The sequence below is a fragment of the Sinocyclocheilus anshuiensis genome, unplaced genomic scaffold, assembly GCF_001515605.1.
Source record: "Sinocyclocheilus anshuiensis isolate Anshui unplaced genomic scaffold, SAMN03320099.WGS_v1.1 scaffold426, whole genome shotgun sequence".
In the NCBI taxonomy this organism is placed as follows: domain Eukaryota; kingdom Metazoa; phylum Chordata; class Actinopteri; order Cypriniformes; family Cyprinidae; genus Sinocyclocheilus; species Sinocyclocheilus anshuiensis.
This window is the reverse complement of record NW_015542362.1, coordinates 1786371-1799352: the sequence shown is the minus strand read 5'-3', so window position 1 is coordinate 1799352 and position 12982 is coordinate 1786371. Positions and strand designations below refer to the sequence as shown.

The 12982-nt window shown below is 38.7% G+C and overlaps 2 protein-coding genes and 1 non-coding gene across 5 annotated transcripts; 2 read left to right on the top strand and 1 right to left on the bottom strand.

The window, feature by feature from the left end:
• The first annotated feature begins 1617 nt into the window (after positions 1-1617).
• trnak-cuu (transfer RNA lysine (anticodon CUU)) lies at positions 1618-1690 on the top strand. The gene has a single exon. It is a non-coding gene; the product is annotated as a tRNA-Lys (tRNA).
• Positions 1691-5520: 3830 nt separating this feature from the next.
• LOC107692005 (TRAF-interacting protein with FHA domain-containing protein A-like) lies at positions 5521-7151 on the bottom strand. Its single transcript, XM_016490878.1, has 2 exons — positions 6692-7151; positions 5521-6495 (listed from the first exon to the last, which is right to left on the bottom strand). Exon 2 carries the CDS (start codon positions 6433-6435, stop codon positions 5854-5856), a length of 582 nt encoding a protein of 193 aa, XP_016346364.1. The 5' UTR covers positions 6436-6495; positions 6692-7151; the 3' UTR covers positions 5521-5853.
• A 1681-nt stretch (positions 7152-8832) lies between these two features.
• LOC107691968 (RNA-binding protein 4.1-like) lies at positions 8833-12400 on the top strand. 3 transcript variants are annotated; one of them, XM_016490840.1, is made up of 4 exons: positions 8833-8851; positions 9559-9999; positions 10086-10740; positions 11085-12400. In XM_016490840.1, the coding sequence occupies exons 2-3, from the start codon at positions 9591-9593 to the stop codon at positions 10709-10711; spliced, it is 1035 nt and encodes a 344-aa protein (XP_016346326.1). In that variant the 5' UTR covers positions 8833-8851; positions 9559-9590; the 3' UTR covers positions 10712-10740; positions 11085-12400. The 3 variants fall into 3 exon arrangements, with proteins under 3 accessions (XP_016346326.1, XP_016346324.1, XP_016346325.1); XM_016490838.1 differs by having other exon boundaries at positions 10086-12400; XM_016490839.1 differs by lacking the exon at positions 8833-8851 and adding an exon at positions 8945-8956 and having other exon boundaries at positions 10086-12400.
• Positions 12401-12982: the final 582 nt, after the last annotated feature.

The window sequence follows — 12982 nt, the reverse complement described above, 5'->3', positions numbered from 1 at the left end:
TAGGACAACTCAAGGTCACCTACTTGTCTAGCTAAGGCTGCATCCGGCTCAGGCCAAGGCGGCGGAGGAAGATCAGGGAAAGGATCATAATCGACTGCAGGAGTGGATACACGGGGCTTCACTGGAGGACTGGACAACCGCAAAGCCGAGGGCTGCACGGGCGAAAGAGATTGGCCTCTGGCTTGGCTAAGGTCTGCTCGAAGGGACTGCGCTGCGTGAACCAACTCTCGAACTTCTGCACGCACTGCTCTTAACTCTCTCAGGTCAGCTTCGAAGGCGGCACGCTCGTGGCGCAGGTGCTGTAGCTCACTGAGATGGGCAGAAGCACTGGAATCAGCTGCTGAAGGTGAGGAAGGGACTAGCTGAGGGCCCACCGTAGGCTGAGCATGCTGATAACTGGATGTCAGGATCTGTGAGCCATCAGGACGGACACGGTCACCACCAGGAAGGGTAACACATGGCTGAAAGGACATGGACCAGGCTGGAACAGGTGTCTCCACGGTGCGGAAAACATCAGGCTCGGAGATAGGTCTGCATCGAGGAAACTGCACCTCATACTGCTCTAGGTAGGTTGGAGGACGAGTAAGACGCTTAGGGCGAGCGCCGCCAACAATCTCCTCATCAGAGTCCATCATATCAGAAAGGAACACTCATCCGGCTCGAAGGATCACAATGTTGGACACACCCTTTGAAGTTTAAATAGAAGACTGTATTGATTTTAAATTAATTTATTAAAGGTTTGAATGTCAAACTCAGCCAAAACTACTGCAGTATCTTCCTCTAGGGGGCAGTAATACTGGAGACTCTTTGGAAGGTTACGCAAGCTATTCTTGAGTGTCAATAGCGTGACTTCTGCATCTCTTTTCACAACGAAAACAACTGGAGAATGTTCTTTGAGAAATCTGTAACAAGACAGGCTTTAAAGCTGAGGTACAAGATTGTATTTAGTTTAAACTAAATTATGTATTGGTTTAAATGTCTATAATGTGTGTTCTATTATAGTTCTGTGGCTAAAACCACCATCAAAATGTTCTTCTAGGAATCAGTAACAAGACACACCCTTTGGATTTGAGAAAGAAAACTGCATGCATTTTAAATTAATTTATTAGCAGATTTGAATTTAATTCAATAGCATGTATGCTGAATTACAAATGAGAGTAAAACCTGCATGGAAATGCTCTTTTTGGCCCAATTAACAAGACACCTTTGTTAGTTGAAAAAACTGTATGCATTTTAAATTAATTTATAAAAGTTTGAATTTCGAACTCAGTCTTAACAAATGCAACATATTCCTATAGGGGGCAGTGTACTGCACAATCTGTGAAAAGCTTTTTGCTCAATCCTTACATTTCAATAGCTTTTGCTGTGTTGTAGTTTCGCGAATAAAACCAGCATGTAAATGTTGTTCCATGAACCATCGTTAAAGAACTATTGAAGATTTCCGAGGCTGAATCTCTGACAAATGTCAAACGTCGAACCAACTTTATATCGGTACCGGATTTAGGGTTAAATCTACGTTTTTGTCAATAGAAACGGGTTGTAACCAATAATCTATATAATGACTATAATGTTTTTAATAACAATGAAAAACCGTTAGCAGAAAGTCGCTAATATGTAGCCCGGCTAGCTCAGTCGGTAGAGCATGAGACTCTTAATCTCAGGGTCGTGGGTTCGAGCCCCACGTTGGGCGTTACATTTTTGATAGAAACCCTGGTAAAAGATTGACTGGTTAATCTGAAAAAAAAAATATGCAGGAAGGAGAAGATAAAACGCATTTGAACGATCTGGGTGAAGCTGGGTAGAAGTTGTGGCAATAAATAAAAAGGTTTGTTTTGATTGTTAAGATCCTTACAAATCATGGATTTAATATAACTGTTGCTTGTGAAAATAATTTAATGCATTTTTTTCATGTATGAATGATAGCAGTGACAGAGCGCAAATGTACAAAGACTAGAGCTTGTTACTAAGAAAAATAAGAACGTGTAATACTTAAGGTATTTGTATTTGTGGATTTGCTGCTAGCTGCAGAGATGTGCCTAATGAGAATAAACATGATGATTAGAAAATGGTGTGTTTGTGTGTATGAGAGAGCAATTTAGTATTTGCATACCTATTTGTGATCCTAATGTTATAATGCCATTGTAAAAATGTAGTTGTGGTAATGTTATGGTAATTTTGTCAATGTCCAATTTCCTCCTTTCAGATTTACACAAACACAATTTAGCTTATAACCATAAATACAGCTGAGTGGATGGTACTACTAACCCTTAACTGACAAACATTAGTCGATGAAGTATTTATATTTGAAAGGAAGTTCTAGGAGGGCTTTTATGGAAACAGTACTTAAAATGGGCATGAGCTTTGGACCTAAAGCGGTATTATGTTGCGAGTGGCTAAAATATGCAATTATCTGTTTCATTCATTTGACAGTACACTAGAAATTTAAGAGAGTGCTTTTGTTCTAATAATTTATTTAATATGAGCCGGTTCAGATGTGACTGCCTGTGGAGGCTTTTAAAATATATTTTATTTATAGAATGAGCTTCTGCTCTCTGAGCAGAAAATGACTGCTGATTGGTGGCCTGCTGTGTGCCTGATGTCAAATGGCAGGAGAGCTGAAGTGACGTGACATGTGGCCAAGTATGGTGACCCATACTAGGAATTAGTGCTCTGCATTTAAGCCATCCTTAGTGCACACACACACACACACAGCAGTGAACACACACACACCGTGAACACACACCCGGAGCAGTGGGCAGCCATTTATGCTGCAGCGCCCAGGGAGCAGTTGGGGGTTCGGTGCCTTGCTCAAGGTATTGAAGGTGGGAGAGAGTGCTGTACATTCACTCCCCCCACCTACAATCCCTGCCGGTACAAGACTCGAACCCACAACCTTTGGGTTACAAGTCCGACTCTCTAATCATTAGGCCACAACTTCCCTAAGTGTCAGAAATGTCAGAATGGTGCACTATTTGAACTAAGGCTATATGTGGCAAATGTCAGAAACTATTACAAGAAACCAAAACCTGCCAGCCTCAGAAATCCGAAAAAAATCAGATTTAAAATCAGTGTTAAAACCAAAACTATTCAAGCTATTCAAGTGTAAATGTTCCAGTAGGCCTACACAGAACAGTTTTTCTGTTTGCATTGTATTTGATCATGTCTTGTCATGAAACATGTAGATTAAAGTCAAGTATTGTTCAATAATGTTTTTTTTTTGCATATTCTACTGCTTTTTTATTTTTATGCACATACTTTTTTTTCTTCTGGGCTTATCAAAAGAAGCTTATGTCATGTCTGCAAATATCTTATATTTGTTCAGTTGGCTTAGCTTTATTGACTTTTGAAATACAGACAGTCGTGAGTTTCAAGGTGTTGAAACTTCATGCTTCAAATTCCGGTTTTTAATATTCAATAATTGTCAAAACACCAAAAGCATTTTCTCAATTGAATTAACTTCTTCACCTTTGCTCTTCTATGCTGAGGCGGAGATGAAAGAAAATACTCAGAAAGCACACATTTTAACAAAATGCATTCCTCATTTACAAAAAATTATCTCTGTTCTTCTTCCCTTCTTCTCCATTTTCATGAATGTGATTCTGTGTATAGTCAAACTTTCCTGAAATCCAAAGCAGACATAGAATGACAGGCTAAAATACATGCCTTCTAGTTTGACTTTTGATTTTGAAGAGCACTTCTCTTCATCCCCTTTTGCATTGTGCCCCACATTGTTAATATAGTTCACTATTTTCAAAGTGCAATAGTTTATTGAATACATTTAGTGTATTTTAACATGTAACATACTAAAAATAAGATCTAGTGCATTTCATTTGAGTTCATTGGTCTATAATTTCAAACATTTCTCAGCAGTTTAAAACTGTGATTGTCCAAAAATATTCTCACATCGCTGTTTACTGATGACTGAAAAATGTGTTCTTTCAGATAGCTCTCTGACTTCCTGTCAATTCCACATTGTGCAATTCCACATAGTTCCGCATCTCATCACATTTTATATTCCTTTAGTATTTGTTCTTTGAAAGATCTAAATCACAATGACTCGTGGTGACCTGTTGTACTACATGTGTCTGTTGGAGTGCTCCACAAGCACTCACCAAACCTCCCAGTAACTAGAGTTCATCAAAAGCCAGCAAATACAACCAGTCTGTACATGCACATATGCAAACAACAATCTTAGTGTGATGATACTGAGACATCTGTGTCAATCAATGTTGTTCTAAGAAATCAGTCATTCTTAGTGCGGCATTTTAAACATCACAATAACATATGGACGGTACAGTATTAATACTTTATGATTTTTACATTGTAAATCCATTAAAATAATCACTATTGAAATACAGAGCCATAAAATTACATACAATCTCATGCGGGCGGAACTTTTAATTAACAAGCTTTGGCTGAAGTTAATATTATATGTTTTATTAATAATACATTAAGATATGTATCAAAAAGATGAATACTGCCGCTCCTGGTGAGAGTTACATCAGAGTTTCGATCTTGTCTCTTCACCACTGACATCATTTACTGTAAACTATCTGCTATCTGCTATGTAACTTATGCTTATCAGCGCTCCTGTTGTTTATAAGAACAAGGACCGGAGGTGAGTTTATAGTTAAAATACAAAAGGATGGTGATCTTCCGGTGATTTTCAGTTCTTGGGTCACCTGGGATGAACTTTTCTTGCCAAAGAAATAAAATATCCATGGTGATAATAGTCCTGCCTGACATAATTCCCAGCTGTTTGCCAAATGAGACATTTATAACTGCTTTCTGGAGATCAGTAACTAATCATATGATCTTCCAGCAGAAAAAAAAAATGTTGAATGAAACTGTTGAAATTACAAATATCCACTTTTCAGACCCATATGTATTGTAAATGACACAAACACTAAGAAATATACAGTATAGTCCTTATTTAAACAGCTCATGTTTACTCATTCATGTTTCTTAAACATAAAAAAGGTTAAAACAGTGGGTTTCAAAGCTTTTGATGCCAAGGATGCGCAAATTTTTGATGCCCTTTTGTGGGACCCCTTTTCTAATATACAAAGGCAGCTATATAGAAACTCATTTATAATGTGTGAGAAAAAGTATGAACACATTCATGCATCCGGCCTGACCCAGTGTCTCGGGTTGCAGACAGGGAAAACACCTAGACAGATGGCCAGTCCATCACAGAAAGAAAACACATCGTTTCTTATAGCTTTTATTTAGTCATTGTACTGAAGCAAATGATTCATTATTAGAATATTATCTGGAAAATATTATGTTGTATTAAACAGACCATGTATTTTGGTTTTTGTACAGCATAAACTTGAAAACAAACATTTTCAAATAATGTTTTACTTATTTAATTATATTAGATATCATGAAAGTATATGAATAACCCTTCAATCAAAGTAATCTCACATTTTCAAAAGCGTATGATTCACATTTTATCAAGTAAGAGTCATTACAAAGCAATACAATGCAATAAAAAATATTATATATAAAAACACTGGCCAAAAGCACTTCTGCAATGAACACATACAATAATGAAGAGAAAACACAAAGCACCTTTTGAGCAAGTGTGTGACAATAATTCCAATAAAATTCAGCAAAATACGTAATAAAATATCTGTACAAAAGGAGGAACACAAAGACACAGTAGGCAACAAAACTGGTTCAGTGGCATTGCAGAAGAAATCATAATGTTTGTAGCATAGTTTTAGATCTCATTCTGTTACTTACAAGATGTGCTGACTGCTTTAATAACAGAGTGTCAATAATAATAACAAAATGCAAATTCTGAATAGTCAATGTCTGCTTTCTTGCAGAGCAATGTCCGAAAAACATCTATACTAAAACAACTGTCTCATCTGACTCCAGTGGCTCTTGGCTTACAGGTGCTCCATTCTCAAAGTTTCTCCATGGCATGCCGGTATCCAAAACAGGTGGTTTGCATGGCACATCTATGCCCAATTCCTGTGAAGGGGGTGCATTGCATGTTTCAAACAGGACCTCAAATTTATTCTCAGAATCTCCTGGTTCCTGCCAAATCAGCAGTTCATATCTTCCAAAGCGACAGAGCACCTTATCATCAAGCTCAGCTCTTTCGTGGTATCTCAGTTCAGACCCACCGACCATGAGTTTGACCTTCTGGCTCATGTTCTGGATCATGAAGCTCAAGAATGGGCTGCCATCTTTCTTATACACCTGTATGGAGAGCTGTTTTCTGGAGACAGAGGTGTCGTTTAGGGCGAAGATGCAGGTCTGCCCATCACGGCCAAGCCTTAGTGGATCTTCAGCGTCCATTTTGTACGGCTGATTTAGGGGCAGGTTGTGGAAGAGTGGACGGCTGGCTTGGTTAGGGTGGAAGAGATTGATATGAAGACAAGTAAGCAGTTCTTCAGTCTCGAGTTTGCTATTGTCATTCATTCTGTGAAAATATAGGGTCGCGACTTCTGTGGGGTTGAGTTGACTTGTTTACAGTTAAACCTAAGGAAAAACGATAAGAAACAACTCGTTAAGTGTTGGTACACTGAACAGATGTAGCCTATGTTGCAGCAAAACGTATTATTCAGAATTAAAGTGAGAATGCACAGATAACATAGCGAAAAACTTTACGCTGAAGTATAAATACACGTACTAAATAAGTGTTGTACCAGTTTAACAAAACTAAACAGCAGCTTACCTTCAGAACGATAAGCAACTAACGGAGTGCTGTTCTGAAGCGGAGATCGCTTTACTGTGATGAGCTCAACAAACGAAGAGGGAATTGCATCAGAAGCACTGAAATCCACCCCTTCCAGCTCGGGACATGTGACTCTCAAAAACCCCAGAGTTGCGCAACTGACTTCTATGCTTTCGCTATTTGTTTATATTTCAAAAATATTATTTGACCTGGAGATGCCAGGCACGCTTTATTCTCGTTCTGATGAAAAAGAAAAACCCTCTGTTGCGTAGTTGAATGTTAAAACTTAAAGCACTCGCCAGTCTTTGTCTTGTGACATGACATCGGTTTAATGACCAGATAGAAGAGGTGCATAAACATGACCGAGAACACGTTTATGGTCATCATTTACAATGTCTCCAGTCACTCCCCAAAAACGTCCTGACAAAACTGTAACCACAGACAAGTGGATGAGAAATCAATTGCATGTCAGTTTCGTCATCATATAGCAAAATAACAATCTTTTAACGTAATCTACATAATCTTTCCGGGAAGCAGACTCAAACGCGTAAGAAATAAGAATGCGCATATTTCACATTTGTTTTTGTTCAGCTTTCAGTGGGCTCTGGAACAGCGTGCTTTATCTAAAATTTTAAAACTATAAAAGTAATACATGCATTCATGAATGCATACATGAATCAAAGTTTAAACACTTAAGTGAAAACGGATATCAAATCTAAACATGCTAAACAATTAAACATTAGCCTATATATCTTTTTGCTTAAAGGGGTACATATGATGCTTTTTTAAAGATCATTATTTTGTGTATTTGGTGTAACAGAATATGTTGACATGCTTTAATGTTCAAAAAACATTATTTTTCTGTAACACTCCAAAGAGAAAGGAAAACTTGAAATCGCATCATTTGACCCCTTTATAAGGGCGGATCTCAATAATCTTGTGTGGTGCGTTACCGCAACCTACTGGTAGAATGAACCAGAGACAGCTACCTCGTGCTAAAAACATCTTTATATTGTGTTTTTATATCCTCCTGAGAACCAGAAATAAAAAGCTTTGTGAATTTATAACAGGAAGTCATATTTTGATTTGAAACCCCATAACATTTTCCTGAGATATTGATTTATGACAAACAATTTGAAAATTAATCAGATTTAAATTTTAATTAAAAATATGATCATATTTCCATAAGGATGTACAATTTTATCACTAAATTAATGTCAGACATTTTTAAAAACCAAGGAGAGGGAGTGGCCATGGTGAAACATCCAATCATTTAGTATCTCTGGAAAGCCCTGAATGTGCTCTGTACAGGACATCCAGACTTAAAACTGTGATATGTGAGGTCTCAGAGAAATTCACTAAATTATAATGTCCACTACAGAGGCAAAAACTCCATAGCTGGGTCTCAGGAGGATATATATATAGCCTATTCGCACATCTTTATTTCTGAATAATTAAATTCCATATATAGCTGTAGTAATAGTGATTTAAAAGCCCAAGTGACATGCAGACTTTGTTTTGTGGAAAACACTAGAAGCAGAAAGACTTGTCTGAGTGGCATGTGAGATAAGGTGTTGTTTGGGAGACCTGTATCTCCAGCAGAATAAAGTTTCTTGTGGTTGGCAGCTAAAAGAATTATGAGATTTTCTTGTTATTTCTGTTTTCATTAGAATTCCCAAACTCTCCTTTCTTCCACACCACTCCCACCAAAACATAAACTTGATTCTTCACTGTTAGATGTGTTGATAAATGTTTACCCAAGAAGCTGATTCTACTTTCCAATAATGCTATCAATTTCGATGCATTTCTTTTTCATTTATTGATTTATTTTCTGCTGCTATGCAATATTTAAATCTCGATTTCATCCCTTGCAGTACTATCTGCTTCCATATTCCACCTCCACTCCCATAGTGCACAAAAAATCACAGTAAATTCACTTTTCATCCATTCAGAACAGTTTCTTTTTTTATTATTAATTAATGCCAAGGTATAAAAAATATTCAGAACAGTTTCTTTTTAACGTTCCACAATCCTAACTTGTCACGTTCCGCGTGATCCATATACTTGTATTTGATTGGTTTATTCAACCTTGTGGGCGGGACTGAGGAAGTATATTATTGAATGACCCACTCTCTTCCTCATTGTGGTTAGAAACAGGCGGTGAGTATTGTTTTTTTTTGTTCTTTGACCGTTATAACGCCAGTACTAAAATAAATGTTTAGCACGCGACATTAAATCACTTTTGATATAAGCAGCTTTAGTATGGTGTGTAAAAACTCTGTTAATCGGCTACATGTAAAAGTAGTACATACGTGTTTATCTCGGCGCGCAACGGCTACTAAGCTAACGTTAGCTTATTCAAACTTAGCGACAGAAACGTTTTCTCTCAAGGCGATGAGCACGTGAATCGACGATTACTTGCTATATTCTTGTTCTCGTGATTTTACGAACATAAGCACTTTACAGAATACGCCGTGAATAAACTGAATGTTTGTGGTGGTTTTATAGTCCGCTACGATTGAGTAACGTTAACCACACGAGGCCGTGGCGTATATAAGAACGTGTGAGGAGAAATCTTGCTTTCTTGGTACGAAACTTTGATTAAGTTCTGCTTAACGTAATTACGTTTTATTTTGTCGTATTTATTGTGTATGTAGGGGGAAATAAAATGTAAAGTATTTTCATAAACCGGTGTGACTTGATTGGCTTCTCAGGAAATTCAAGGTGTAAGCTTAAGATTTCAGTTTAGCACCAGGCGTGGTTTCGTGTTCTCATTCCTTTGCGTTGATTTGCGAAAAGCCATTACAATAACCATAATAAATTGTTTTTGCATTGATGGCAACTCATTGACGTGTATCTCGTCACAGTGTGTTTCAGGCTCTGCATAACATTAGCAAAGATGGTGAAGATCTTCGTTGGGAACCTGCCTCCACAGGCAGAAGCAGAGGAAATAAAGTCTCTGTTTACTCAATATGGAGCGGTCACTGAGTGTGCCATTATCAAGAACTTTGCCTTTGTCCACATGGATGATCGCAAAAGTGCAACAAAGGCGATCCGAAACCTTCATTTATACAAGCTGCATGGAACGCCCATCAACGTCGAAGCGAGTCGGGGCAAAAACCAGGGCCCGGTGAAGCTTCATGTTGCCAATGTGGAGAAAGGAGCAGATGAAGAGCTCAGAGAGCTGTTTGAAGAGTACGGCACAGTTACCGAATGCGCAGTCATTAAGAACTTTGCCTTCGTACACATGAGCAATTCCGATGAGGCCATAGATGCCATCAAGGGGTTGGACAATGCTGAATTCCAAGGTAAAAAATCCAGTCTTGTCACTCTCTTACAGATCCTTTTGCATGTTTATCACATTTGCTAATATGAACTGTTTTTACACTTGCAGGCAAACGAATTCATGTGCAGATTTCAAAGAGTCGACCAAGGGGCGAGGAGGAAGACTATGGCCCCCCAGACAGTGGATACTGGCCACCCCGTTTCCCTGGTGACCGTCCTGAGCCCCCTGGTTATCCTAGGGGTCGCTTCGGCTATCCCCCTGGTCCCCCTCATCCCCCTCCTCCACCACCACCCATGCCTCCCAGACACCCCCCATACCCAGAGCGTGCAGCACCGGCATACGAGCGCGAACGCGGTGTGGTCGACTATTACGAGAAGTACCGCGCTCACCCTTACGGTGCCGCCTCATATGAGGACCGGCGTCCAGGTGCCATCCCCCCTCCGCCCCCGTCATCCGGCATTATGAGAGAGAGATTGGCTGGCAATGGCCTCGACCCCTATGAGCGACGCCCCCTTCCACCCCCGCCATCCTCGTACTACGCACGAGACCGCAGTCCCATCAGACGTGCTCCTCCTACCCCTCAGACACCCGCCGGGAATGGTTACTCATTCGAGCGATCTCGTCTCTCCCCTCTCTCCATGTCTCGGACCCCGATGTACAGCATGCCTCGGGCCAGAGACCCCTATGCTGACAGGGCGGCGCCGCCTCCACCACCTGCGCGCTACTCGTATTAAAGTGCACCACTACGCTTTTGTAATCCAAGGTGAGAATAGGTCCCGCAAGCCAAATAATATAGAACCCAGAATGTACATACATACGCTGCTCTGCGTGTGTAATTGATGTGCAAGTAGCAGTAACGTAAACTTTGTATCAAAGTGCCTGGGTCGTAAATTTTTAATGGCCTTATGGTCTTTTAAATAGCACTGCTCGATGAACGCTAAACTTCGTATCGAAGTGTTTAGATGGTAAATTCTGCTGGTAAATTAAATTCACTTCGCATAAATCAAACAGACTTCATATAAATCTTTATTTTAACTTAGCTTGTCGATTCAGTAATCCCAGATGGCACTGCAGCCGTTTGACTCATGTGGTTTGCTCTCTTTCCAGGTGTAAATTATTCAACAAGATTGTCGTCGTCGTCTCCAGGTGCACATGCCGCGATACGTCTTTGCCTGCCAGAGCGCGTTTCGTTCGCCTGCGCACCATAGTGGAAGAGTTCTGTTGCGGACTGCACATTCTATAAAACTACCGCTTTTACACGCATAAAATCGTCCTCATGCTAAATTGTCAACTCTGCTTTATTTTATTTTTTGCCTTGTTTTGATTGTTTAACATTTGATAGGTGAGAGAGGCACTAAGCCAGAGCACGTCAATTAGGTTAACTTGGTGGTTTGGTAAAGACTATGAAAGGAACGCATATTCAAAATTCTTCTTTCAAAGAACACTTCAATGTATCTCACTGTACATTTTTACCTTTAAAATCTGGAATGAGCTTATCGTTTGTTATTAAACTACTGTAACAAGCGCTATTCCATAACTTTGATTTTGAACCAAAAATTCATTTGTGTAAAGCTTTTTTTTTTCTTTTTTTTTTTCCTCACCCCCTCTTTTTTCCCCCTCTCTAAGCTATTTGTTAAAGTGCGGCATGCAAGTAAAAATACATTCTCCGCAGCAATAAAACCTTTCCGTCTACTGGGTTTATTGAAATTGTGCTGTAGTGTGGATTTTAGTTGCAGAGTATCGAAGTTAAAGGACTTTGTATAATTTTCTTTCATAGGAACACTTGAAAGTTTTAATAAAAAGACTGGAACTTGGTCCGTCGTTTTGCTTTTCTTGCTAACCTTTTAAACTCGGCATGCCTAAATAGGCATAAAAGTAACTATACTAGACATGTATTCGAATTAAAACCCATAACATCATGCTACCTAGTTTAAGAGTATCACAGAGAATGGAACTGCTTCTGCGGCGAAATGAAAGCGATTATACCATCACTTCGTCTTCAAGGCTATTCTTTTGCTCTAAACCACTGGCGTCTCAATATTCCTGGTCTGTGTCCAAATAATCCTATCGTTTTGATTAATTAAGTGGATAGACTTCCCAATGTTTTCTTAAACAATCAGTGGTCCTTTTAAAGTTTGATTATGCCAGGTAAGTCACTTGATGCATTTGGTTTCTTTACCACTCAGCATGCCTTTCACTACTTAATTGTTTCAAGGTATAGCTTTAGTACACCGACTGCATATGTGTCTCAATGAAATGTATTTGGGTCCATATGTTTTCCTCATGCAAGTGATGATATACTTTAGGATGAACTCATGCTTGAGGGTAAGTTTTTATGTTAACTTATGCATTTCCCCCTTTCTCTTAGTTCTGTATTTATTTTACAATAAAATGTTGTTATGGCTGTTAGTTCATTTATTTGTGGGACACCAAATGCATGTGCCTCTTTTGGCAATGATCTCAACATAAGTTTTATTTATTTTCCATTTAAGGTGAATGCACTTTCAATAAACCAATAAAACATTTTCCCCCTCTGCCCAGACTACGTTTTGGTGGTTATTTTTTAAGAATATGGCAGTTGTGTATTAAGGTATAAGTGTGTATGTATGCATGTATACAATGTATGTATAGAAGTAAAACGTTTAACACTAATATGTGTGTATATATTTACAAAGTTTATATATATATATATATATGTGTGTGTGTGTGTGTGTGTGTGTGTGTGTGTGTGTGTGTTTTTAATATATAGATATAGTTATAAAAATGTCTATAAAAAAAGTTTAAAACGCATTTACATTGCTTAATCTTTATAATATAGGGCTAAACTGCCAAATGTGTTAGAACATGTGAAAGTATTTGAAATGGTGACTTTACATTTAAAGCAACCAAGCTATTTTAACACCTACTGGATCACTCCTGGCCTTGCATAAAAATTGTCCCTTTTTTTTTTTTTCTTGATTGAACTTTCAAAATGTAACATATTCTCGAGATTTCTCAATTGTTCC

Coding starts and splice junctions, on each gene's coding strand:
- LOC107692005 (XM_016490878.1), bottom strand. CDS start 6,435: ATGAATGACAATAGCAAACTCGAGACTGAAGAACTGCTTACTTGTCTT.
- LOC107691968 (XM_016490840.1), top strand. CDS start 9,591: ATGGTGAAGATCTTCGTTGGGAACCTGCCTCCACAGGCAGAAGCAGAG. Junction 10,000..10,085: donor GGACAATGCTGAATTCCAAG/GTAAAAAATCCA, acceptor TTACACTTGCAG/GCAAACGAATTCATGTGCAG.